The 27,363-nt window shown below is 46.6% G+C and overlaps 2 protein-coding genes across 9 annotated transcripts in view; one reads left to right on the plus strand and one right to left on the minus strand.

Annotated features, from left to right (window-relative positions):
* The window catches only part of DENND4A (DENN domain containing 4A), a 124,844-nt gene extending 118,701 nt beyond the window's left edge, over positions 1-6,143 (plus strand). Inside the window, exon 35 of the mRNA XM_044925411.2 lies at positions 5,047-6,143. The gene's annotated coding sequence lies outside the window, so the exon portion shown is untranslated. The remainder of the gene's footprint in view (positions 1-5,046) is intronic.
* SLC24A1 (solute carrier family 24 member 1) overlaps positions 3,656-27,363 on the minus strand; it is a 52,903-nt gene continuing 29,195 nt past the window's right edge. For 6 of the 8 annotated variants that reach the window (XM_044925415.2, XM_044925414.2, XM_006050204.4 and 3 more), the window contains 8 exons: positions 19,220-19,273; positions 17,466-17,574; positions 13,591-13,674; positions 12,471-12,562; positions 8,781-9,545; positions 7,979-8,068; positions 6,820-6,986; positions 3,656-5,807 (listed from right to left, as the gene is read on the minus strand). In XM_044925415.2, the coding sequence (XP_044781350.2) occupies positions 5,558-5,807; positions 6,820-6,986; positions 7,979-8,068; positions 8,781-9,545; positions 12,471-12,562; positions 13,591-13,674; positions 17,466-17,574; positions 19,220-19,273 (1,611 nt within the window). In that variant the 3' untranslated portion in view covers positions 3,656-5,557. The remainder of the gene's footprint in view (positions 5,808-6,819; positions 6,987-7,978; positions 8,069-8,780; positions 9,546-12,470; positions 12,563-13,590; positions 13,675-17,465; positions 17,575-19,219; positions 19,274-27,363) is intronic. The other 2 variants (XM_044925417.2, XM_044925418.2) reach the window with 2 other exon arrangements.

Here is a 27,363-nt window from a genome sequence, read left to right on the forward strand (position 1 = left end):
AATAGCTTACACAGCCAAATATCAATCTAAATTTTAATATTCTACATGAACATTTATGTTGGGAAATATGTCAGTTTATCCCAAATTTTACCTTTATTTTAATATCTAAAATATTGGGTATGGTGCAAATTATAGTATATTTATCTGGAATATGACCTACTGGAGTATTGTTTATATATATTATATATAAATATTCAAAATATTTTTTCAAAGGTAGAAAATTAATAACTCACTAAAAGGACAGCCAGATAGAATTTCCCATATTGAGGAACTTGGCTTTTTTAATAAGCCTTCTGAATCTGGTTTATGAAATCTAAATCCAAAATATCCAGAAATAAGACAGTAAATTGAATGTTTAAGTACCATGGGTATTAAATAGAATCTTAAAAAATTCTTGTAGTCCCATCATTTCTAAGATCACTGTCTTTCAATAACTTCTGATTAAAAAAACGTATCCTTTAGCTGTTAGAATTATATATTTTAATGTTCAGGTAGTATGTGTTTGTACATTGTCATAATGAAGGAATTCTCTAGCCAATGTCAAAGAAGGAAAAAATGAATGGTCCTAAATTAGATGTGTCAAAGCCGGTAGGGTTCAGGACATTCAGACTTGGAGATATCTTACAATCCTGAGACCATTCAGCTGTAGAAAAAACACTTTTGCGTAAACCCCATTGGTGAATACCACCAAGCTGAAACATTTCACAGCTTTCTACTCTGGGAAATAATAGGGAAAACTTAAAAATGTAAAATTTACTTCAGTTAGTTTGGGGCTGAACTTGCTTACTTGAAAAATCTGGTGCTATGCACATGTATCTGCTTCTCCTTTGTAAATATCACTCTTGTCTTATCCTTCTTTACTATTTAGGTCCACACTCACAATCTAATTCAGTCTTACGGTCTCAGAATCATAATCATTTGAAAATTATCCAATGAGAGAAACATTTGATAGGTGAGGCTTTTGGCATTGGTGACAAGCATCCATCCAAACAGAATTCTAGGGTTCTAGTCTGTTTTGCTGTTACTGTTTTGTTTTGTATAAGAACAGCTTTCACTATTGATTACCTTGTCTTTAACACAAGCAATATATATATGAATAGCAGTTTATTGATTTCAAATATCTAACCAAAAAAAGTAAAGTAAAGCCCATTCTTTATGATTCAGACTCATCTGGAAAACTGAATGTAATTTTTTTCTCCTTCCCCCCACCCCCAACACCAAGTTTTGTTTCTACTTTTGGTTGGGTTCTGTTTCCCCTGTTTTTAATCCCCAGGGAATGTTATTTGTACAGATTTACTCTCTAAAAACCTAAAACATGAATAGGAAGTGGTAAATCCTGATCAAAAGAAAATATGTAGATTATCCTTTAAAATAACTCCATACAAACATTTCTTCGGTTTTCTCTCTGTTGACCATACATTGTAGAGAATTATGGTCAATCACGTTGGAAAGAAATACCCTTTTACTACATTATCTTTTCTCTTAGTTTTGTTTATATGTTTACTAGTTGAAAATAAATCATGCCGTGTCCTGGTATAACTTGTTTACTACTTACTACTTCCTTCCATTGTGTTTTGAATGTCACACATTTGTATATCATTTTGAATATTCAGTTTTTTCCTCTTGAAAGGAAGTTATGCAGTATTCTGATTTTTTTTCTAATTGGGGTGGGGGGAGATTTTTTTTGCTTTAAAATCCTAAAGCCACTAGCTTATTTATTATAAGGTTTTCTAATAAAATCTTTCCATTTTTGTACGTGGAGAAACAGCCCCTGAAAATGCTAGTTCAGAATTTTAAGTGATAAGCTTTTTTTCTTTTATGCTGGTGATTAATGATACTTTAGTGCAACTAGCCAGTGCTACATATAAGTTATATTGTACTTCTACATATTTTGTAAGTACATGGTAAGAAAGTAACCAGTTGTGTGATAATGTGCAGTAGCCCAGCTTTATTTTTCTCTCACTGGAACTTGGAAGCTGCTGTTAGGCACTTTATCACTGAGCAGGAAGGGAAAGCCTGCCTCGTTGAGGTCCTTGGTCTGCCTTTGTGCTAGTCTTAGCATGCTCTGCCCTTCCTGTTAAGATATGTCTAAGTTTTATTTCAGAATTGAATTCTCTGGTGCCTGCAGGTCAGTTTACCTTAATATCCTCAGTGCTTGGCATCTTCTTACCCCTTCATACTACCTTTTTTCTCTGAAGAGTAAGTACATTTGCCAGCTTTATTATTATTTACAAAGTTAGTATTGCACAAATTAATATGGCAATTTCTGTCTGACTCAAAAAGTCCATGTGCATGTGTGAGATGGTAACAGACTCTTCAGATAAAGTTACTGTAGCCTTTCCACAGTTGCTTTCATTTGGATGGCTCTTTCCTTTTGCATTTAAAGATTTTCTCTTCAAACACAGTACTGTGATAAAACCACTGGAGCAACTGATGGAATTTTCTGTAAAGGAAATTCTCCATATTGACCGGCTCATCCCAGAAGGCCCTGAGGACAGCCTTAGGCCAGGGTGTCCTGCTTGGCTCTAGTGACTCCACAGGGATGGGCAGCCCTGATCATGGGCCCTCTCTTTGTATTTTTCATGGTCAGTTCAGTTCAGTCGCTCAGTCGTGTCTGACTCTTTGTGACCCCATAGACTGCAGCATGCCAGGCTCCCCTGTCCATCACCAACTCCCGGAGCTTGCTCAAACTCGTGTCCATGGAGCCTGTGATGCCATCCAACCATCTCATCCTCTCTCATCTCATCCTCATCTCATATTTTCATGGTAACCAGGCCAAAAATACACTGCAAGCTGCATCTGCAGCGGGACTTTCCCACAAAAAGGGGGCCAGAGCTAAGGATATTCTGTGAGCCATAAGGCCAACTTGTTTTTCAAATGCATCTACCAAGCTATGTCTTAAATATTAAATTCCAATTCTTGCCTCTTTTGGTACTCAATCTTTAAACAGTAATTGGGATATAGAATTTTTATGATACTTTATAGTATCATAAAAGGCCATGCTTCTAATTTGATAGAAATATTTTCAGATCTATATGAGAATATAATGTTCAAAATGTATAGTAACTGTTTAAAAATATACTAATTTTAAAACATTTGGAATATATCCTTTTTTTTTGTTACTATACAGAATCTTACCCATTAAATTAGGAAGAGTTTTACATTTTTATAAATATGGCCCAAACCTGTTACCAGGGCCATCAAGGAAATGCAACCTCAACAGGGATGAAGGGGAAATCATCTATTCAGCCACTTTCTCCCAATTTAGATATTCATGTATGACAGGTCTGACTTTCCAGGCTGAATGTAACTAGCTACACAGGTCATTTTACCCATCAAATGAAAGGACCATCTAACCATTATCTTGACATTTTAAGATGGTACTTAACCTCTAAATGAGTACAATTTTAATAAATTATTGATTTGTAATGTATGACAATAATCTTAATTTCAAGCGTAACAAATTGATCTTTTAAAAGTTATACAAGTTTTCCATCTCCTTGCAATCTCCTCCTTCTCCCCACCAGGTGCTCATCCATCAAGACCCAACTTTCACTTTGTATCTTAACCCTTTTCTTCAGAGTGTGAAGTCAGAACTTCCTTTCTCAGCAAAGATGAATGCCAGAAACTTAGCAAACTGATCAGGAAAAGGATATTCGATTATTAGTTGATTTTAATCATTAAATGGTGGTCCAGCACTTTATCGTTACAGAACGTTTCACTGTCTATCACTCCTCACTCAGTTGTACTGGGGAAGATCATCGGCTCCCAGGCTGTTGGTGAGGAGGAGCCGTCCCTGAGGCTGGCAGAGACCAGGCTGCGGCCCAGGCTCCTGGCACCGGGAGCTCCCTTCTGTGGCCACTGCCCTCTCTCGCTCCTAGGCCACAGCGTATGGAGACCAGGCAGTGCGGCAGCGCCAGGAGATGACCAATTTAAGAATGTGGAATTTGAATACGATCCTGCATTCATCAGTCTTCTCTGGAGCCATGAACACATCCATTTTTGTAAAATAAAAGATCATTGGGACTCACAATTTATTGAAATTTAGTAAAAGTCATTTCTATTTCCAAACAACGTGGATCTTGGGAGTAGTGAGGCCATGAATTAAGTTAACCAGCCCATCTTAGAAGATGGATTAGGGACTAAAGTACTTTGAAAACAGCCCTTCAACACCAAAATGTTTCAGTTTTTTTTCCCATTTCACATCTGTCCAGCTATCTTCTAGTCTTCGGTGAATCCTCTCATGTTTGTAATTAACGCCGTATTTACTGTCATAAACTGCATTCACCTGAGCTCCTCCTGCTTCATAGCCAGTGGCATAGCACTGTTTCATTTTTAATGTGCCCCTTAACTTGATGCCAGTAAAAGGCAGCAAGCAGCAATATTTAATATACAAGCATTTCAGCTTCCACATGAAATGTTTAACCACACAATTTTTTAAAAACACAGGTGTCCTTTGCACTAGCTACCTTGAAGGTAGTAACACTTTTTTTCCTCTCCATCTTAGCACTGTGTTAAGTGTTTCTCCTTTGTAATCGCCTTAATATCCAATTGTAATCCACACAAGAAATCAATCTTCCTGCTTTATAATCCTGTCTCAGATGACATACAAAAATAGCATTGCCCCACTGGATCTCTTGCTTTGTAAACCAGATTTGGATATACTGACTTTAGACTCTTTTTAAAAAATTACTTTGCTGCTGCCTCACTGGTACAGCTCCCACGTTAAGTGAGAATATGAGAGGGTGGGGCCCAGCCAGGACAGCTTTGTTAGAATGTCTAATTGCTCAAGGTGCCCACCTGATGGAGACCACACAAACTTGGGTAAGTACGTATAATGACCCTCAGAATAGTTTTCCTCCCCTAATAGCCACACCTTCCAACTGAACGGCAAATTATTAATTTCTTGGGCTGCTTACTTTTCAGAAATGCAACAATGAGAGCAAATGTTCTCCTTTGAAAAAGCTGTAAAACATTGACACACATTTTACCAGACTACGATGTGTAATGATAATTGATTCTTGTTATACTTTGTTTTATCTATAGATTTCGTCCCCTTAAACTCACCAGTAACTAAACTGTAAGGAGTACAAACCTGATAGAAGCGCACACTGAACAGTAAAAGAGGAGACAGCAAATTGCAGCATGTGCTGGGGGCAAGGGCCAGGAGGGCGAGACCACACCTGCCTGTTTTGGATCAGCAGCCCTTCAGGAATAATCAGGGTACTGTCACGCGGGTGCTTGTCTTATTGCTGTGATGCCTGTCCCAACCCTCACTCCCAGTTATCTCATTTTAGAAAAGCCTCTGACTCAGGCCCTTCTTGGCCTCCATGAAGGGGTGGTAGGAACACCACCCCTCCAGAGTCCTAATCCGCAATGAACTGCAGGTGCTTCCAAGGATAAACTTCAGCCCCCATCACACCCACATCAGAGGTTCTTGGCCACTCACTTCCCTCTCCCAGATCAGGTTCATTCTTTCTTTAATGTGACAAGAGGTGCAGTAACTTCTGGCATGGGTTTCTGATCGATGTCCATTTTGAGCACTAGTGACTCTGACTCAGACAGATACAGGGCAGGATATGATGCGATCTTCCAGCATCACACTGATTATCAGGAATACAAAGTACAGGAGGAACATGGTGAAGCCCAGGATCTTGTTCATTCTCCACTTGCATAATGCAATTGACGAGATCACAAACAGGAGCATGAGAAAAAGCAAAACAATTGCACAGAACAAGCCATTGCTGCTGACAGCAACAGGCTGCAATCCACTGATGAGCGAGAAGAGCATCCAAGGAAGGGGCAGGCTGCAAGACAGGAGAGACAGTGTGAGTGTTCTTTATGCTGATAACAGCCCATGTACACAACAGTACTGCACAACTTACAAAGCACGCAGTTTTACACAAATGTAAGAAACAAAATATTCATGTTAAAGGTTAGAAAAGGAAAGCAAAGTGAAGTCACTCAGTCATCTGACTCTGTGACCCCATGGACTGTAGCCTATCAGGCTCCTCCGTCCATGGGGTTTTCCAGGCGGGGTACTGGAGTGGGGTGCCATAGAAAACTCAGGTCCAGGGAAATTAAAATTAAGTACCCATTACTCACAGTAACTGGAAAGCCTAGATTAAAACAGGTTTTCTGGGTCTGAGTTGTTTTCTTCATACTTGGTGGCTTCTGTATGACTAACCTAACCCTCTAAATCCTTAAGATAAGGCCTAGCTCGGGACATTTCCTGACACTTGTTAGTGGTTCAGGCTCTCCTCAGCCCTTTAACCTGCTCCACCCTGCAAACACACACATAAACAAATTCAAATGAAAAAAATCACAGCCACACCCAAATCCTGAAGGTGACTGGGGAAGTGAAAACGGGCGTGGTGCTGTTACGGAGCTGAGAGGAGCCGGTAGGCAAATCCCTACAGGAAGACGCAACATTTACTTGTTTATACAAAATACTTTTTAGAACCTCTGAGCAGGCAGGAGTCCAAATGCAAAGGAGCAGGAGTACCAGGCAGTAAGACAGGAAGTCACTGCTCCTTCCAACCCCACCTCCACCACCTTGGGGGTCAGTGAGCCAAGCATTTGACTGTGTTTGGTAATGGAATTTAATGGCCTTCAGTTTTCAATTTATCCATAAATTCCAGTCAGATTTCAGGCAGCATTTTAGTCCTATTATCCTTCTGGCTGTGATGAATGAAAGGAGGCTACTTGGTTACCTTGTGGAAACTATAAACGCCGTTTTATTCCATGTATAATGAATGGACAGAGCCAACAGTGTTTTCCAGCCATGATATGCCTTAGAAAAGCCAGTTTGCCACTCACCCCACAGTGATATCAAATATGTTACTGCCCACGGAGCTTGACACAGCCATGTCACCCAGGCCTTTCCGAGCGACAATCACACTGGTGATGAGGTCAGGAATTGATGTGCCTGCTGCTAGGATCGTTAAACCCATGATCTCCTCAGAAATCCCTATTGTTTCGCCAACCTGGTAAATAGAGAAACCATGGCAACAGCAGGTGAAAAATCTGAGGCTCTTTGAAGTGCCAACCATATACTACTTTGTACAAAACCATCACCTTCCTCAGAGTTAATGTTCCCTTGGCCTGAGTGAGCTAGGGTCATGCAAAACTAACAGCTGGGGAGATGGGCCATGGAGAGAAAGAACAGGGCCTCTGCTCAAGGCTTCAGAGGAGGATGATGCTCTTTTCTAACCTGACTGAAGTCCATCTATGATTACCACTTACTGTTATTCCAACCACAACAACTCTACCTTCCCAGAAGAATTGCTCCTTCAAAGGCCTGTTCATGTATGTTTCCATTTCCAGACCCACAGACACCTGCCATGTGCCAGGAACTTTTTAGAGGCTGGAGGCAGAAGTATGGACAGTGCAACACTGACCCTACTCTTTGAAGCACCAACCATATACTATTTTGTGCAAAACCATCACCTTGCTCAGAGTTAATGTTCCCTTGGCCTGAGTGAGGTAGGGGTCATGCAAAACTAACAGCTGGGAAGAAAAGAGAAAAGCATGTAAACAGTGATAAAACTGCGCTGAGTGCAGTATTCCAGGTAGAGGAGAAAAGCCATGCGCACTCAAGAACATTAATTAATGCCAGGAAGGAGGCAAAACTGAGAAACTGAGCTTGCTCTCTAGAGTGTGTACGGTCTCACCAGGTAGAGAGAAGTGGCCAAGGCAGGACAGAAAGCAGGGAATAAGGCTAATAAGGAATGGTCAGCTGGATCAGGTTGAGAAGGGCCTTCTGTCAGATGGCAGTGTGAACAGAGGACAGAAGAGCCCTGCTTGAAAAGTACTGCACCCCTTGGAGTATAAAGTCTACTTTTACACCTTTACAAACAATATATGAACTACAAACTCACTTGGTGCTCGCCATTCCCTGGGTGCCAGAAATTCACCCAGAAGGAAAAAAGTCCTTTTGGCCCACGGATGCAGGATTTAGTTCCTGCCCCACACTCACCTGGTGAGCCCACCAAACCATGAGGTATGAGAACATGGCTATCCACAGGATGGATCCCAGGAAGGTGATAACAAAAAACTTCTTAGCCTCCTGTTTGAAAGTTTGAAAAGGAAGAGAAATAAGTTGCAGAGGCTAAAGGGCTCTGGCCCTTCTGAGAGAGCCCCAGGAGATCTGTGGGAGGAGTGATGGAGATGATGTGGAGATATCTGACCTCTGTCTCCAGTGAGGACCTAGAAAAGGATGGGCTTAGTGGCCCACTCTAGATGAGACGAGACGGGGGTTCAGCACTGACAAAATGAAGAGAGCTATTTGCTTGCACTAGGACCAGCCAATCTAGTTATTTGGTTTGACTTCAACTTTTCCCCACTCTGCCCTTCTCTGGACCCAGAGACAGAATATGGTTCCCCTTTGGGTGGAGTACGTTAGTCAGACCTTTCCCTATAAACAGGAATACAGGGTAGAAATAGCACTTATAACCCTAGGTCTTCACAGTGTCGCTATGAAATACAGAGGGTGTGCAGTGGCATCATTCCCATATTCAAATCAAGAAACTGAGAATTTAAGGAGATTATTTCACGCTGCTTATGGTGGTGGAAACACACACATTCCAGGGCCTCCCAAGTCCATCAGTATGTCCCTCAGGTGCACGGTCCCCTCTGGAGCTGCAGGTTCCATCCCAGACCCTCTGTGGTTGAGCCCCGACAAGCTGGTTTGCCCTATCATCTCCCTCTGAGTGGGCATGCGGAGAGGCCCCAGAGCTTCCCTAAGGATAGGCGACTTGGGGACAGCTGGGCAAACCCACCAGCCTCCGGACGTCGGGAACCGTCAGCCACAGCGGGAACACAATGGGCAGGAGAAAGAGGTAAATGGCTTGCTTCCGCCTGGTCTCAGGCCATTCCAGGAACAAAGGCTGCTCATTTTCCTCCTCTTCCTCCTCTTCATCTTCCTCCTCTTCATCTTCCTCTTCTTCATCTTCCTCTTCTTCATCTTCACTGTCACCTCCATCACCTCCCCCTTCACCATCCAAACCTTCCTCGTCATCTTTGGCTTCACCTTGAATTTCAGCATTCAATTCCTGCTCTCCAGTTTCGCCTTCACCACCTTCTCCTGCTTGGATTTCACCTTCGTCTTCACCACCTTCCACTTCACCATCTTCTCCTTCCACTTCCCCAGCTTCTCCTGCCTGGATTTCACCTTCATCTTCATCACCTTGCACTTCCCCACCTTCTCCTGCCTGGATTTCACCTTCATCTTCATCACCTTCCACTTCCCCAGCTTCTCCTGCCTGGATTTCACCTTCATCTTCATCACCTTCCACTTCCCCAGCTTCTCCTGCCTGGATTTCACCTTCCACTTCACCAGCTTCTGCCTGGATTTCACCTTGGTCTTCATCATCTCCTCTCCTTTCTGCCGGGATGTCACCTTCACTTTCATTCTCTGCTTTTCCTTCACTTTCAGCTCCTAATGCAGCGTCGCCTCCACTTCGCTCTCCGTTTTCACCTTCGGCAGGAGCTTCCGCCTCGCCACCTGTCCTTTCGCCTGCGTTCTCAGCTTCGGCCCCTACTCCCTGCAATCCAAAACCAACAGATTAATGGGAAATGACAGCTCTGTTTGTTCCCTTTCCTGTTTCTCCCCACCATTTTTTTGTTGTTGTTCTCAGAATGTATCTAAAAGCTTTAGTATGAGGAAGAAACAAGTGCAGTCATTCAGCAAAATTCCCTTTACAACACTCCTACCCAGTCCTGTCTTTATTTGATCATTTCTAGGGATGGAGAACGCACCACGTACAGCAGTTCCTGACAACTCTGACTGGTTTGAAGTCCAAAATGTATACCAAAGGTCCACCCTCTGTGTATAGGTTTGCTTTTGGGAGCCACAAAGAACACTCCACACAGAGACAGCCTCTCTTCCCTGGGCTGAAGATTCCCAGGTCCTTCTATGGTTCCCCATGCTACAGCCTCCTCCCCTTCTTGATGAACTCATTCTAGTTAGCTTATATCCCATGAGGAGGTTTCTAAAATAACACCTCACAGAATCCAACAGGATTATCATGCCCCTTATTTTAGATACGATGCTTCCATTAATGTTGCCTAAAATGGCATGATATGTTTTGGTGGTTACATGACATTCTGAATCCATCTAAAACTCAACTGCTATATTATATGTGTAAAATGATGATGATGATACCAATTCATTGAGGGTTTTTATGTGCCAGGCATCATGCTAAGTAGTATAATAATAACAACAACTCACACTTAGTAGGTTTCCTGAGTCAATTAATTTATCATACAGATAGAATTAAACCCATCTGACAGATGAAGAAGGGTACAGAGTAGTTAAAAGCTTGCTTGTGGTCCACACAGTTTGTCAGTAATGAAGCTGGGATTTGTGAATCATCCAACGCTTGGCCTCTTCACCATCAAGCTACCCTGCTCCCCAAATGCCAGGACTGAATGAGATACTTGGTTCCCAAACCTGGTAGCTTATTAGAAATACAGATTTCCTTGCCCCACTGAACCAACTGAAGTTGAATCTCTAGGACTGAAAACCAGGAATCTATTTTTATATGCTGCCAGGTACGTCTAATAAGTGCATCTGTAGATGTGTTTGGGTACCATGGACTGACTCCACATGCTCTAAAAGCCATTGATTCTTAGGGTCCTCAGATTAGGCTCCCAATAACTTATAACAATGTGCTGATCCAATCCCTTGAGTAAATGACCCAGGCTGTGTGCTCATGAAGTACATCGTCCATAACAAATTTCATGACGCTGCCAATCCCCAGGGGGTGCTCAGTGATTCTAAACTCTGCTGCATATTAAAATCACCTCGAGGACTTAAAGACTGAAGGACCCACCCCAGATATCCTGACTTCACTGGCTGAGAGTGGGCCCTAGTTTCCCCCAATTATTCTAATATGCAGCCAGGGTTCAGACCACCCAAAGAAGAAGCCAAATATTAATATCCATGAAGCCTGTGCTTTCAGATGAGAATGAATAATTCCTGCCCTCCATTCCCCAAGCTAATCTGGAGAAAATGACAAGTCATTTAAATTAACAGCACCCTCTTCTCTGAGAACTGTCAACCCCAATAGCCCCTGACAGGTGGCTCCTTCACCCACGTTGCAGTCAAAGCACCCCACTCTCCCTGCCACAGTTGACTAGACGTAGGTTTGACCCCTGATCTGTGCCCCGTTTTGAACGGATTCGCTGTCTTCTGAAACAGGGAGCCAGTCACTGGTTGATCACATTGTGGACTGGAGGACTGGGGTAGTAGCTTAGGTCTCTGTGTGCTAATAAGGAAGCAATGGAGTCAACTGCCAGGAGTGATAAAGCCTGCACACGGAGAAGGACAGAGGGAGGGCAGGACATGCAGGGAGGCCAGCAGGGCCACAGGTGCCTTGCCAGGCCTAGGTCCAACTCACTGTGGGACCAAGTTTCACTTCCTGACCTGGGGTCCCGGGAGACACCTCTGTATCCTCTCAATCCCTTTTACTTAAGCCAGCTGTAACTGGCCTACTCAGGACACGCATGCTGCCACTGAAGATGTCTTAGACACTGAACCCAAAGTTGCTGACTTAGGATGAGATATAATTGAGTGCTTCTGGGTATCCAGTAGAAGAGAATGTCAGGGCTGGAATCTGTAAACTAAATGTACATTTCCTGTCAGTCACTGAGCCCTCACTGAGCACATGCAGAGCTGTGCTTCTGGGGCGGGAGGGGAGGGGAGCAGTGGGGGACAGAGACCACTCAGACTCGGATCCTGCCTTCTGGAATCTCACCACCTCGCAGGGGCACTCAGAGAGACTCACAAACAGAGTACAGGGAAGGCAGTGGTAAGGGCCCTAAGAGAGGAAGAGAGCACCATGGGCATTCACACTGTGGGGTCAAGGAAGCTTTGTGGCAAAAGAGGCATTTACACTAGCTTGGAGGAATGGGTGAGAATAGGATATATGAAGATGTAGGGGAAAGGGGCATTCTGGAGGGAGAAGGCCATGTGAACCAAGGCCTGGAGGTAAAAAGCATGGAGACAAGAAGTTCAGTTTGGTTGCAGCAAGGTGGAAGAGAGGCTGTGAGACTGTAAAGGCAGCAGTGTCAGAACTCAGGAAGCCTGTGAGCCAGGCTGAGGCACCTTGGAAGGTCCCAAGGCCTTTGCCCAGCAATCCTTCCACTGTGCTTCACGCTGCCTGGTTTCACTGTATCCTAGCGGCCAACAGAAACCCCCCCACACCCCAACAGTTATTTTCACGTTTTTACAGCATGTGACAGCTGGCAACATATTCTCATACATATTATCTCACTCATACTAAGGTATTACAGTGAATTAACTGGCCCCGTAAGGTATTCGATCTTCAAAGAAAGGGCAATGCTTACCCCAGAGGAATGAACTTCCAACAGCCATTTCCAACCTTGAAGGAAGGACTGACTTTTGGATGGCAAGTGCTTCCCTGGGCCTCTCAAATTCCACCCCCTGGAAAGAGGCTTGTGCCTACCTGACTGCCAGGATCCTCCTCCTGATCTCCCTTGACGTCTGGAGCAGGGGCTGGTGTGACCGTGACTGCAGGGAGCTTGGCCGGCTCCTCCTCTTTAAAGGATAAACATGGGATAGGTCAGAAGAGTGTGCTGGGTGCTGAGGGCAGTTGGCAGAGATGGTTGGCTACAGGGCTATTGGAGTTGTCCACTTCAGGGTCTCAGAAGGTCTGTTTGGGGCACTCCCCATCAACCAGAGAAGGAAAATGATGTGACGTGAGTCGTTCCCGTCCTGTCCACAGAGATATCTGCACGTGAGGACAGCTGGCAGCAGTTCTCCTCACTGTCCCCGTATTTCCAGGTATTCACATCCTGGCACTGTGGCCCAGGATACTATGAACAGCTTGGGAGAGAGGGCAAAGCCCCAGCCCTCAGTGCCTGGCCCTTCCCCCTAACCAGCTGCATGGAGAGAAGCCCGATGCTTTCCAAGGCAGCAGCCAGGGAGCCTTGGAATAGGACTGCAGGAAAGAGAATCGCAAAGTCTGGAGATCTGGGTTTGGAACACGCCCTCTTACTTCTTGGCCATCTGGCTCTGGGCAAGCCACTTGATCTCTCTGAGCTTCAGTTTCCTTGTCTACAGAGTGGGAACAATGCTGCTCTACCTGCCTGCTGGGTGGATGAGGCAGGCCTGGGGTGCTGTACAGAGCTGTCTCAGTCCCTTGTCCCAGCTGCCACACGGATGCTGGACTTCTGTGTCAGCAGACCCCTGACGGCCCTCCATTACTAGGGTTGCTGGTCTCAGACCAATTCCCTAGAAGCAGGGTCCTTGTGTAGAAGCAACAAGAAGAAGAAACAGAGTCCAGCAGACTCTCATCTGGGACAAGATTTAGCAAAGAAGTTCAACCCCCTCGCCAGGCCTTGCCTACCCTATGTGAGGAGAGTACAGAGGGAGCAGTACACGCCCTCGGGCCTGCAGCCACGTCAGGAAGGGAGCGCAGTGGAAGGAGGAGGCCGGACGACAGCGGGCATGGGGCAGCGCTAGCTCATCACTCCAGCTGACTGGCCCAGAGGGGGCGGAAGGCATGCCCAGACCCTGGGTGACAGGAGGCAGGAAGGTGGCAGGAGAAAACCAGCTGGTCTCACCTGGTTTGCTCTCTGCTTTGGCCTGAGGCATGGCTTTTGCCTCCTGAATCAAGGTCTCCTCCTCCTTGTCCTTGGAGGGCCGGGCTGTGAATGAGAAATGAAATGTCTCACCCAGGACTGCAGGGTCCCTGCTATACCCTTCAGCTAGCCTGGTCAGCTGACAGCCAGAGCAGCTGAAGTGGGTGGAAAGAGTCTGGCCTGGAAGTTGCAACATGCAGACTCTGGTCCTCCTCGGCCTATTCACAGTGCCCAATTCCCAAACTTCTGCCTTAAATTCCCTACACTGTCACTAACTAGCTAAGACCTTCAGCTAGTCACTTTCCCACTCTAGGCCTATTTCCTTTCTGATAAAATGACATGGTTAGACTTGGGGGCAACAAATAGTATTTATGTCCTTTAAGAACTCAAGTGATGGCTGCCTGAGTGCTGAATTGAGAATTCTGCTCCAAGCTTGGCTGCAGAGCACCATGATTCATTGGTGATGTCTGAAATGGGCAGGGAATGGGGAAATAATGACAGGGAGGTGTTCCCGCAACCCTTGGACTAGACTGTAAGGTCTGCAGTTTACCGTCTATGAATTTACTAGAAGCTTTGCTCTGGCTCCAGGGCACTACTGGGGGCCATGTTCATAAGCCTCCCCTGTCCAGTGGGAAAGGGAAATGATGGATCGTCAAGCTCCTGTCACACTCCTTTCGACCTCAGACACCTGGAACCCAAGCAGAGCCTCCTTCCAGACCCCTGTGCACACCTTATGCTCTGCTGGTGGTCCTCAGAGCATCATGCACAGAATAGCGCTGTCCTGACTTCCAGAAAAGAAAAATGGGGATGGCAGCTCTCTTTCGATATGACTATGTTCCAGGCAACATGCAAAGTGCTATAGTTTCAGCTGAGAGGCACAAGACTGAGCTGCAGGGGCTCAGGAGGGCCCTCCTCACAGCTGTGCAGGCCGTGGGGTGAGGACAAGGGCACGGGTGGCAGAACAAAGCTGTGGGTCTATCTGGGGTCCAGGCTGGCTCTGCCCGTGAGTACCGGGTGGCCTGGGGAAGCCTGTGCACCCTCGCTACACCTCAGTGTCCCCTTTCTAAAAAAGCAACAATATGATACACTTGGAACACTGATGTGGGGGTCTAAGGGACAAAATAAACAAAAGTACTTTAACTGCTGCGTTAAATATTGCTATGTTAGCTTAGATTTTGGAGCCAGATGCCTGGGTTTGAATCCTAGTTCTGAATCTTGCTAGCTGTGGATCCAGCAGGGTGATCCTCTGTACCTCAGATTCCTCACCTATAAAATCTTAACAGAGTTCTTGGAGGAATACATGAATTTATATACGAACATGCTTAAATCAGCGCCTGGCAGCTACAAGATACTACGTAAGTGTTAGCTATGACAATGATGAGCTGACAACACTCGCTGAGAGCAGCTGTTCCACCCAGGAAGCAGTTCTGCACCGCTGAGGCCCAGCATTCCAGAGGGTCTGAGTTAGAACGGACCCCGAAGACCCTCTAGTCCAGAACACTGGCACACTGTGAAGGTTTGGGAATCAAACTCTGTCTGGGTCCAGAACGGGTCCAGAAGCAGAAACAGGTCCAGAGTTTCCTTCTCTCAACCTGTCTCCTGAACAATCAGGGCGGTTCAGCTGCAGCTGCCTCTGGCAACGGGCTCCAGCCCACACAGCCATCACTCTGGCACGTGTGATCCCTTGAAGCATCCTGTCCCGGTGGGCCTGCTCAGCAGGTCCCATCAGAACTGAGATGTCAGAAAGTGGGTACTCCACTGCCTCCCTCATGCAGACAGCTCCAGTGCCCCACGGACGCTGATCAAGCACTGCAGCCTTCTGCTGAACAACACATCACTCTTCCAAGGGCTCCCCTGGCCCCAGGCTTGGTGCCAAGAATACCTGTAGACTGTTGCCTGGAGGGGCTGGCAAGAAAACCAAGTTTCCCTCTTTCTTCTTTGTCATTACACGCCCTAACCTCTCATTTCCCATGCCCTAAGGAACACAGGTCAGCTTCAGGGCCTTTCTCTGTTTCTTCATCTCTTTCATATACACACGCACACATCCATGTGAAATCACCAGAAGAAGCATGAGGTACTAGAGAGGTGAAGCCCCTGCCCAGGGTAAGAGTTCAGACCATGGATCAGCTCTGTGGAAAGAGCTGGAATACTTGGAAAGGGTAGAAACATCTGGACAGTCATCTGAAAATAGCATACAAAAACACAAACATATGTCTGCAAAGTGCTGGGAACAAAGGTCTTCATCCCAGCCCCTCCTGGGTGGAATCTTGGGGTGCAGGATCAGGGCTGGCTTCTCTGAGCAGGTCTGCACGCCAGCAACATCAGCAAACCTCCCCCGGGAGGGCTGCTGCACACCCGCCACACGCCCACACAAGACGTGCTTGTCTTCCTGGGGATGACTGTCACTGGCTCCCCCAGTGCTTGTTTCCTCACATGGCTTCTCAGCTCTCAGCATGGCCGGATCATCTCCTTAGTATCAATCTCCTCTGACCTCGGCCTGGCCTGGACACGGCCTGGACTTCACATAATCCTGTTAGGACAAGTAGGCCAGCGGGCAGCTACTGGTCATGGAAGAGGATCGGCAGGGGGCCCTGGAGGCCCATTCAGGAAAAGGTCTTTATCTTCAGGACTTTACTAGAGCCGGCAGTTCCACAAGGAGGGCCAGGCCTAAGCCAGGGGTACAGCTTCCTTCACGGTGCCCTGGCCAGATACACCCCCAGCACTGACCACCCACAGGCTGCCGATGCTGCAGACTGCACCCCGAAACCCCAGGGGTGCTGTTTTTTTGGAGCTGACATGGGGGTGGCCTCTCCCAATGTCTGTGGAGACTCACCTTCAAGATTTTGTACAGAAAGTTTGATCACCTTATCTTTGACTCTACTCTTCACAGTACAATATGCTTGTCTTAAACACCCAGTATATTATGTGAAGAAGACGCTTCAGGGTCTGAGAAATTCTGAAGCCCCTAAAATCTGTCCCTGGGCCTCACGGGTCAGTCTCTGGTGTCACATTCAGCTCAGGCCTCAGCCTCCTGCCCAACTGCACTCCAACTCCTTGGCTTCTGCCCCAAAGTCAGCTTTCTCTGATGGGCCTCCTGCCTGGCTCCAGTTCTGCACCAGCGTCCCAGAGACAGAGGCGCCCCAGGAGAATAGGAGTGTACCTGAGAGCGCCCCTCGGGGCCTGCAAAGTGTGTTTGAGACGGTTCTCTGAGGAAGTGGGGCAATAGGCAAGATGCGGAAGGAGGATGGTGAGACTCTCAGCTGTTTCTATCATTTGTCAAGTTGGACTTTAGCCTCCACTGCACTTTGGACCCTCAGACTCCCAGAAGTGGTCCTGTTGGCTCTCGGGGTGTCCTTTGGGATTCCTGGCTGGGGGAGGGGTCAGCCAGCTTCCTGGGACTCCAGAGCTGAATACAGAGCAAAGGAAGGTACCAGCCAGAACTTCCAACCATGGGCCCCACAGGAGGTGCCCCCAGAAGCAACCTTGGCCACATTATCTGGCTGGAGACTCTGTGGGACATCGGGGCTGACTCATGGGAGTGGGCTTTGCAGGAAGTCACTGAGGGCAGCCCCCACAGAGACCAGCGCAGGGCACGCGACCCTCAGGGCCCCACTCACTGCAGATAACCCCTTTCGTTTCACAGGACGGACAAAGAGACAGGGAGGTAGGGGTGTGCATAAGTAAGGGCAGCTCCACAGGGTCCTCTGGGTGAGGCTTCCCCGACCGGCTGCCCTTGCCATCCTCCCACTCCCGCCCTCGCTCCACTGCCTCTGCGCTTTACAAGCCCCGGTTCTGCCCAGCTCAGAAGGGAAGGAGTGGACAGGGAGACCACACAGGTCTGGGCAGGCCTTGCTTACCTTCCCCCAGAGGGTCCAGGCTGTGGAGCATGAGCTGGTAGATGGTGCTGCGGATGGTGCTGTTGTGCAGAGAGGCCGAGCTGCTCCCTCGGGTCAGCATGGACGAAAGCTGAGCAGGAAAGAGCCGCACAGGCCTCAGTGGGCCCCCGTCCAAACCAGGGGAGGCGCCACATGGGGGGGGCCTCATGAAAAGTAAAGATCAGAGCCTTCTCTTGGCGTCCCCTCTCCCTTCACCTCAACAGGAGAGTTACAGTGCTTCCCTTCTCAGCCTCCCCTCAACTCTTCCACAACTGGTTAGTTCTACATACCAAGTCATTCCCCAAGCTCTTGACAGGGAGCAGACGATGTATATTAAGAACACCACATTCCTGAGGGTGTCCATCCCTGCAAGTCCACCCTCTAAGAAACAGTTTCACCCACACACCTCACAGACAGCCCCACTGTGCACGCGCACAGCCCCTGACAGTCCACAGAGAACATCCTGGTGCTCTGTCACTGCCCCACCCCCAGAGACAAGCAAGGCTATGATACCCACCTACAGGAAAAAAATGAAAAATCAACAAGGCTGAGTGCTTATCCGTCTTTGGGGCGTCAATGAAAAAGTTAAGACGACGACCCAGGTCTTCGGAATCCAGCCCTTTCTTTTCTATCCATGTGCTCAAGAGACCTTCACAGGTACACACATACACACATCTGTATATGCAGACACACAGATGTGACACATACTCATTCGCAGCATTAAAAAAGAGACCAAAGGCCCAAAATGGAGTCACTTGTGCTCTGCTCACACCATCAAACTGAAACATAAGATACCTAACCTAACTGCAGTTTCAGCCCCTCCCAGGAACGTACTCTTAACCAGTTAGTCTGGAATGAGCTGGTTAGCACACTAGTGAGTGATCTACTGATAGACCCTTGCTATCCCCCAAAGGAAGGTGACCTTGCCTGAAGCAACCAGGAACTCCTTTCTATCTGCTAAATGGGATGCTGCCCAAGTCAGGAATGATTGAATAAAGCCAATCTGATCTTTAAATTGACTCGGTTGGATTTTTTGTTCATTTTTTACACTAGTGACACACATAGCAACACCGTCTGATTTACAAGGAAACACCCAAGACAGACTTGCTCAGTCGCCTTCCTTTCCCAGCCAACCCTCGGGATCTGAACTCTTCTGCCATCTAGTGGCTATGGTCACACAATACTTCACAACAGTCCTAGGAATTTTCGTAGGATGGGGGAAGTTTCATTCAGGACCCAGCCTCTTCTAAGGTCCTCATACTTCTTTCCAAATGGTCTGTGGGTCTAACCCACAGACCAAAGGCAGCTAAGACATAGATTTTCAGAAACCTCAGATCCCCTTGGCCCGCCCTTTGTATGTTTCTCTTAGTTCTAGGGCATTCCAAAGCCACAAGTAAGTCGGCTTTTAGACCAATCAGAGTGTTGAGGCTACAAAGTGGGACTTGAGTTTGTCTAGTCCAGACGTTTTACTGATGCAGAATCTGAGGCCCATGCTCACACAGGCAGTGAGCAGTGACATTCTGGGCTTAGCTCCCAAGCTAGCGCCCCCTCCAAGGCCACCTGGAGGTGACAGTCCCTCTGGCTCCCTCCCTGCTCACCCTGACCGAGTTCCCAGGAGCTTCCCAGGCTTGAGCCCAGCCCAGGACCCCCAGCTTCTGGGCCACAGCGCCCCGGGTCTGTGGTCATCCTCTGAAACCCTGCAGTGGCCCCCTGGGCAGACTCCACATGGCACCCACCTTCAGCTTCTTGTTATCCTGCTGCTCATCCACCACAACTGTCCCATCGCCTGGCTGCAAACAGGGACAGGAATCACAAGAAGTTTAGAGAGACCCTCCCCCCTCCTCCCTACTTCCCTCTCTCTCCAGGGAGCCCTCTTGTGGGAACACAGAAACACACCCAGACATAACCTGGCCCCAGAAAATGTTTCTAACACGTCCCAGCCTGCCTTCCACAGTCTGGCTTCAGTCTGCATGCAGCATTCCCAGTCAAATGTGTCCACTCACTGAGGCGCAGTAACCCAGCGACACTGTCCTTCAGTCCCTCAGCGCCACCCTCTTCACCCACCTCAAAACCCGCATCACGCAGTCCCTCCTCCTCTGTTTGGAACCCTCTCCCCCCACTCCCCATGGTTCAGGTCTGCATTTATATGTCACCCTCCTCTGGGAAGCTAAGGTGTGCATCTAATTCTCTTTTATGGACGCCTGTTCTTTTCCTTCATAGCACTTTCCCCAATTTATTTATATGCTATTTGTATGGATATCCTGGTGGCTCAGACAGTAAAGAATCTGTCTGCAATGCAGGAGACCTGGGTTCAATCCCTGCATCAGGAAGATCACCTGGAGAAGGAAATGGCAACCCACTCCAGTGTTCTTGCCTGGAGAATCCCAGGGACAGGGGAGCCTGGTGGGCTGCCGTCTATGGGGTCGCACAGAGTCGGACACGACTGAAGCGACTTAGCAGCAGTAAATACTGGCTGAATGAGTGAACAGTCACCAACGGCCTCCTCCGGTAATCGTCTTTACCTTAGCATTGCCTCCACCATCCCATCAACCTCCACGGCAAGAAGCAGAACTGGACTTACTACACTCCCATCTCTGCCTGATCAGAAAATGTAGAAAATGCTGCCCAATTAGGGGCTACCCAACATTTATCCACCCAATTTGCTCATTCATTCAGTTCTTATTTTCTGAGCACCTGCTGTCTACCTGGAACTGTGCTAGTGTTGTGGGGATACAAAGGTGTCCAGGGCATGGATTCTAGCTACAGAAAAGAATCAAGACCAACGATAACATCACCACATGACAAGGCAGAATGTGCCTGAAGAAATGAGAGACACAGATAAAGGCACTGTGCTAGGATGGACATGGAGGCCTCTGAAAAGTAGGTGAAATCTAGGTAATCTTTGAAGGGTGGTAGAGGTTTGACTGCTTGGACACACACTGTTGAGTGGATGAATGAACATACAATGAATGAAACAAAATAGAAACAACCAGTATGACTATGAAGGGGGCATTGTGGATTTTTTGGACAAATCCGCTCTTTCGCTGGGATACAGGAGGTTACAGCACCAAACCCCACAACCCAGCCACCTCACTATTTATTATGCCCGATTCTCACCAGGGAGTTCGGAGAAATATGAGCGGCCGAGCTACCCTTTGGGATGAGTAGTTCTGTTCACAAAAGCAAAGGAGAGACTGACTTTTGCCCCATGAAGCACAGGCCTCGTGATTTCTCTTCCATTCAGACTTATTTAAATCAAAGTACTTCTCTATGGTTTCCTCTTCATTGTACATATCAACGTCTTCTACCCTCAGTATGCACTTCTAACTTTCTGAAGCCCTTCACATGCATTTTCTCACTTGATACTAACTCTATGTTAACAGACAAGACTAGTATTGTTGCTATCTTGGCAGATAACAAGACAGAGATGCAGAAGGGGTCTGTGATTTGCCCACACTCACAACAATAGTGCCAGAATTCCCCATCTCCTAATCTCTTTTCAGAGGTTTGTTTTTGTTGTTACTTTTACTAAATCACATGAAGTCAAATTTATATTTCCTAGCGGCTCTGTTTCAAACTATTGACATTTCAGGTAAATGGATGTAAACGTCTGCCTACATTTCAGTGTGACAGATGGGCCCATATACGGGTACTGGTACTGGCAATGAGGTGCTTTCAGAGTATCCCCTTATTACACACACATTCCCCCATGAAACTCTCACAACACACCAATCATCCCCCTCTTTCTTCAGCCCCCCCACCCCACCGTCTCCTCATGAAAATTAACCAAGAGGCTGAGGAAACTAAAGACTTCTTTCATACCAGCCAAGCCCCCAACACCTGTGAGGCATCTTGATGATGAGCGACAGGATCCCTTGCAGCCGCTCATGGACCGGTGGCGAACAGGGCAACCCCTCAGGGGGCCTGTCCTCCTGACCTCCAGTTCCTATCTCCCACCGATGCAGCAGGTGATCACACCTCTCCCTTTCTAGATCATCCAAGACACATCCTAAACTGTGCATGCGAGTCTGTGATATTCTTTTAGACATTCATTCAATAAAGATTTTCTAAATCCCTGGTCTGAGCTGTAACTTCACTGAATACAGTCTAGCACCCTGATCCACTCATTTGTCTAGGCTGTAAACCTGAAAGTCTACCCAAATTCCTCCCCTCACAGCTCATGTACAACTGTCGGACCTAGCTCCTGAAAGTCCTCAAATGTGGCCTCATTCCTGCCTACAATCCCATAACAGCCTCCTGACTCCTGGTCTGTTCTTCTGGTTCATTGTTCACCCCTCAGCCAGAGTGATTTTCTGAGAGAAGGACATCATGTCCCTTGCCTGCACCTTGGGGGCTCAGTGTCCTCAGGGGGGAGTCTCCTTAGCTAAGCATATTCTAGCCTCCTGCTTACCTACAGTCCAGTGCTTGCTGATAGCAACAGAATGCAAGCCACATTTGTAATTTTAATTTTTTTAGTGGTCTCATTTTTAAACAGTAAAAGAAACAGGTGAAATTAATTTTAATAATGTACTTTAACTCAATATATCAAAATTATAGTTCAACTTGTAAGTAATTTTTAAATGTTAACAAAAAATTTTATCTTTTTTCTCATACATGCGTGCTCAGTTGCTCAATCATGTCCAACTCTTTGAGACCCCATGGACTACAGTCTGCCAGGCTCCTCTGCCCAGGGGATTTCCCAGGCAAGAATTACTGGAGTGGGTTGCCATTTCCTCCTCCAGGGGATCATCCCAACCCAGAGACTGAACCCACATCTCCTGCACTGGCAGGCAGATTCTTTACCACTGAACCACCTGGGAAGCCCCTTTTTTTCAAAGTAACCCTCTGAAACCCTTTCATACTTATAGCACATCTCAATTCAGACTAGCCTCAATTCAAGAACTCAGTAGCTAGAAGTGCATTACTAAAATTAGTTTCACCTGCGTTTTTTTGTTTGTTTGTTTTTTTACTGTTTAAAAACGTGCCTTGACATGCATAAAGGCCAGGGGAAGGAGAGAGGGTGAAGCTACACTGGCCTTTACACACGCCTAGGAGACGCCTATCGGAGAAGGCAATGGCACCCCACTCCAATACTCTTGCGTGACAAATCCCATGGACGGAGGAGCCTGGTAGGCTGCAGTCCATGGGGTCGCTAAGAGTCGGACGCGACTGAGCGACTTCACTTTCACTTTCATGCACTGGAGAAAGAAATGGCAACCCGCTCCAGTGTTACTGCCTGGAGAATCCCAGGGACGGGGGAGCCTGGTGGGCTGCCGTCTATGGGGTCGCACAGAGTCGGCCACGACTGAAGCGACTTAACAACAGCAGCAGCAAGAGAAGCAGCAGCAAGAGACTCCTATCCCTTCTTCTGTCAGCCAACCCCTGCTTGTCCTTCAAGATTCAGCTAAGCATCACCTCCCCTACGAAGCCTTCCTTGACTTTCTGTTGAGATGTCCACTCTCAGCAGTGCTAAATCCCTCAGCACTTAACTATATCATTACACATGATATGGTAAAGTTTAGTCTTACTTTTCTGTCTTCCCCACTAAGGGGAATTTACCACAGAACCGATAAAGCTTAAACCTCAGGGTCCCTCTCTCCCCTACACAAACAGTTCCAAGGCCTCATGTTTAATTTTGTAGCAATGGTTTTATATTTCTTTTCTTAAAGAGTGTCAGACCCCACAAAACCTGGATCAACTCCTGTTCCTCTGACAGGCTGAGCCGCTTGTGGGCTGGGACTGTGCCTTATTTCTGACTGTATCCCCAGTTCCTACACAGGTCTCTGACAAAAAGAGTCCATAAATGTTTGCCAAATAAACAAACATTGGAGTTCTTTAGGGCTTAATCCTAAACTCTCTCTCCCCCTCTCCCTCTCTTTCAGAGTAGCATCAGCTGGTCCTTGATTTTAATAACCATACATTTGTTGGTAATTCACAAATTTCTACTTCCAGCCCTGACCTTGTTCATAAGCTTTAAGTCCATTTGTGCAACTGCCTCTCAGAGGCATCCACTTGGAGGTGACATAAACCCTCAAACTCGTTCCAGGGTGGAAACTTCTCTCCCCGGAACCTGCTCTTCCCATACTCGTTCTTTTCTCACCAGATGGCGCCACCATCCACCCCGCTGCTCAAGCCAAACTCCTTGCCTCCCTCTCACTGGCCCTCCACATCCACAGTACCACCAAGTCCAGGTGATTCTGTCTTCAAAATACCTCTCAAAGATATACACAAATATATGCTGGATACCTACAATAACCTCCTAACTGGACTCCCTGCTTCCACCCTCACACACCCACCATTCACTTTGTACACAGCAGTTAGGTAGTGATCTTTTAACTACGATTCCTCATTACATCATTTCCCACTGAACTTCAGATAAAACCCAAACTCCATATGTGAACCACAGGGCCCTGATGAAGCAACTCTCCCCTTAGTCACTAAGCATCTGTTGTTGCTATTTAGTTGCTAAATTGTATCCCGACTCTTTGCAACTCAATGGACTGTAGCCTGCAGGCCCCTCCATCCATGGGATTCCCCAGGCAAGAATCCTGACCTCTATTTCTTTCCTCTAATGCATCAAGGTCTGTCCCTGCTCTGAGTCTTTGCAAATGTTCCCTCGTCTTCCCCTATGGAGCATGGGGAAGAAATCCAGAAGAATCCTCATTCTGTACATGTCTACTTGGACTTCTCCTCCAGGAGGCCTCCCTTGCTCTCCCTGACCGACGGGGGCGCACTACCTTCACTCTCCATCATGTGCACTGCTTATTGTCTTCACAGCACTTTTCATACTCGGAAATAGTTAACTTATTTTACTTGTCTATCATCCATATGCCCACTCCCCCACTTTAAAATATTTTCTGTCAGTTTTATATTTCCAGTTTATTCAGGTGGCAGAGCATCTAGAAGTCATGCTGTTTTTTGTAGAACACCATGATTACCTAAATTCATATTTAATCCCATCACATACACTAGGGAAAAAAAGATTACCCTGTTGTATGAGTAGATGTAAAATCTCTAGAAGAGATTTTACACACATCTATAGAAAAAAATAAGTCATTCTAAATGTGTGATCAGATGTTTGCGTTTTTCTGTTAATATCTGCTTGTTTCTTATGATTCATTTTGTCCTCTGCTAGCACCCAGCAGCAGATGAATGCTGAAAGCTTACGAGAATTTTATGAGGAAAAGAAGCCTTAACACTGAGGATTTGATTCTTGCCATATTTTCCTGATAACTAGGGGGAAGCTGACTATTATTTAAGAATTTAGGGAACTCTTGGTGGTCCAGTGGTTAGGACTCCATGCTCTCACTGCCAAGGGCCTGGGTTTAATCCCTGGTTGGGGAACTAAGATCCCACAAGCCGCATGCTGCAGCCAAAAAATAAGAGAGAGAGAGAGAGAGAGAGAGAGAGAGAGAGAAACAGAGGAGGGAACCCCTCAGACAGACTAGGGTGAGTGCTTCGGGAGCACAGTGAATTACCTGCAAGCTAGCAAAGGCAGGCCCACAGAGGCAGGAAGGGCGCTGGTGGCTGCTGCTTGTTCACAGCAGACAGCCGGCTGTCTGGCAGCACAGGCACTGGAATAAATGCTAAACCTGACAAGAAAGGGAAGACTGGTTCCTAAAGAGACACCAGGTTTGTCTGCTTGGGGCTCCTGTTGGTTTCTTCCTGTCAGGAAGAAAATAGCCTGTAGCACACTGAAGAAAGAGTGACAGACTTCTTCCTGGGGCTTATGCTCAGGGGCAGAACATGGATATGGGTTCCAGAGGAGCTGTCTCATTCCCCACCTTGCAGATCTTTTCACCACTGGTGCTCTGTGGCAAAGGGCTGTCTCGCCAACCAGCATCTCATGCAGACAGCCCATTCTTTCTACCTAAGCCTGCAGCTCTCTCTACAAAGAAGGGCCCAACATCCTTCAAGCACAATAAGGCATTTTAGCCAGGTTAGAGCCTCAACTCCAGCTTTCTGCAACTATGCATGGTCAAGGAAGGTCAGATATTTATCATTTGGGACCAGAACAAATAACACTGATAGCTTCAAACCCAGGTATCAAAGTTTCAGAGCAAGCTAAGTTAGACTGTGTTGATAACTATACAAACATTTACCATTTCTTTATCGGGTTCATAAAAGGCACTCTCAAACCAAGACAATGTTGTCTGAAATATTCTTAGCTTTGATTTTTTTTTTTTTTTTTTTGCAGCCAGTGTTAAAAGAAAGACTCTAGTTACTATGTGTCTGTGTTTGATACTACATCATTTTTTTTTTTTCTGGAAATATTTTCAAGTGTGAACTCTGACTAGAATCATACACACACACACACACACACACAAAACCACTTTATTCTAATTCTAGATTATCAGAACAGAATAAAAAGTGAAAGCTCCTCTAGCTGAGAAACTCCACAGATAGCAGCTGGTTGAATATTTTATTTAAAAAATGAATTGTTCTATGCTGATCTTACATCTTCAAATTGTTCAGGTAGGAGAACTCTCAGGAAAACACCACAGGGCATTCCTATTTGTTTACTTATCGTCTGTGGCTGCTGTCAGGCTACTGGGACAGAGTTGAGTAGTTGTGATAGAGACTATAAGGCCTGCAAAAGCCTAAAATATTTACTGTCTGGCCCTTCTCAGTAAAAGTCTGCCAAACCCTGCCCTAGTTCATCCTATTCACTTTACAGATGAACAGCGTGAGATCTGGAAGAAAAGCAAAATGACTTTGTAGCACTTCGCACAATGTCCCCTTTATAGTCACTTTGGTCTATGCCTGTCCCTTTTACTGCTTTTCATCTAAGTGCTCAGTAACATAGGTTTATGAAGTTGCACTGACTTGCCCAGGGTAACAGGGAAAGTTATCAGAGGAGACTGGGTTAAAACCCAGATAAATGGGCTCATGAACTGGTGACAAGGACCACCAGCTAGTTATCTTCTCCAAGCCTCTGAGCTGCAAAATGGCAATCACAATCTATTCTTGCAGAGGTTTTGTTTTTTTTTTTTCTTTTCTTTTTTGGCCATGCCAAGCAACATCAGGATCTCAGTTCCCCAACCAGAGTCTGAACCTGGGCCATGGCAGTGAAAGCCCAGAATCCTAACCACTAGGCCACCAGAGAACTCCCGTCTTGCAGGGTTCTACTGAAAAGTCGTTGAGGTGATGTATGTATGTCACAGGCCCTCCACAGGTGTGGATTCCTTTCCCTACTCCCTTTTCTCTGTAAATCGGAGACCCTGACCTGTTAGAGGAACAGGCTGTTTTCCTGAGGAAACAACCAAATACTTGCAGAGCTTCTGCTAGGGATGAGGCATTGAGCTTAGCCTTTAGGGAGATACAAAGATTATTTCCCCTATTTAATAGCAATGATGAGCCTAATCCCGTGGCCACACCTCACCCCTGGCTGCCAAGAGAGGAAGGGAGAGGCCCAAGTGTCTTTCCTGTTCCTGAGAGCTGGCTCCCACTGCCCTCTACTTCTCTCCCCTGCTTAAACTTCCTGAGCAGTTGTGGCTCTGACTTCTCCCCAACCCTCCTCCTCCTTGACTCCTGACCACTCTGTCTGCCCTTTCCCTACTTCTGACTTCCTTACCTTTGGGGCGTGGCTGACTTGTTAAGCCTAGTTTCCCTGCCTTCTCCAAGTGATGCTCAAAGGGACCCATTAGTCAGGGAAGAGGTGTGAACTGATAGGTCGGTGTGAGTGATGTACAAGGCATGCTCATTTTATGAGTTAAAGTTTCATAGGTAAAGTAAGGCAATTTGCAGGGGTGAGTACACACTCTTGCATAAATCACAAAAATGAGTACCAACACAGAAAAGGGAGTAGGGAAAGGAATCCACACTGGTGGAGGGCCTGTGACATACGTACATCATCTCAACAACTTTTCAGTAAAACCCT

Source organism: Bubalus bubalis, chromosome 11, assembly GCF_019923935.1.
Source record: "Bubalus bubalis isolate 160015118507 breed Murrah chromosome 11, NDDB_SH_1, whole genome shotgun sequence".
In the NCBI taxonomy this organism is placed as follows: Eukaryota; Metazoa; Chordata; class Mammalia; order Artiodactyla; family Bovidae; genus Bubalus; species Bubalus bubalis.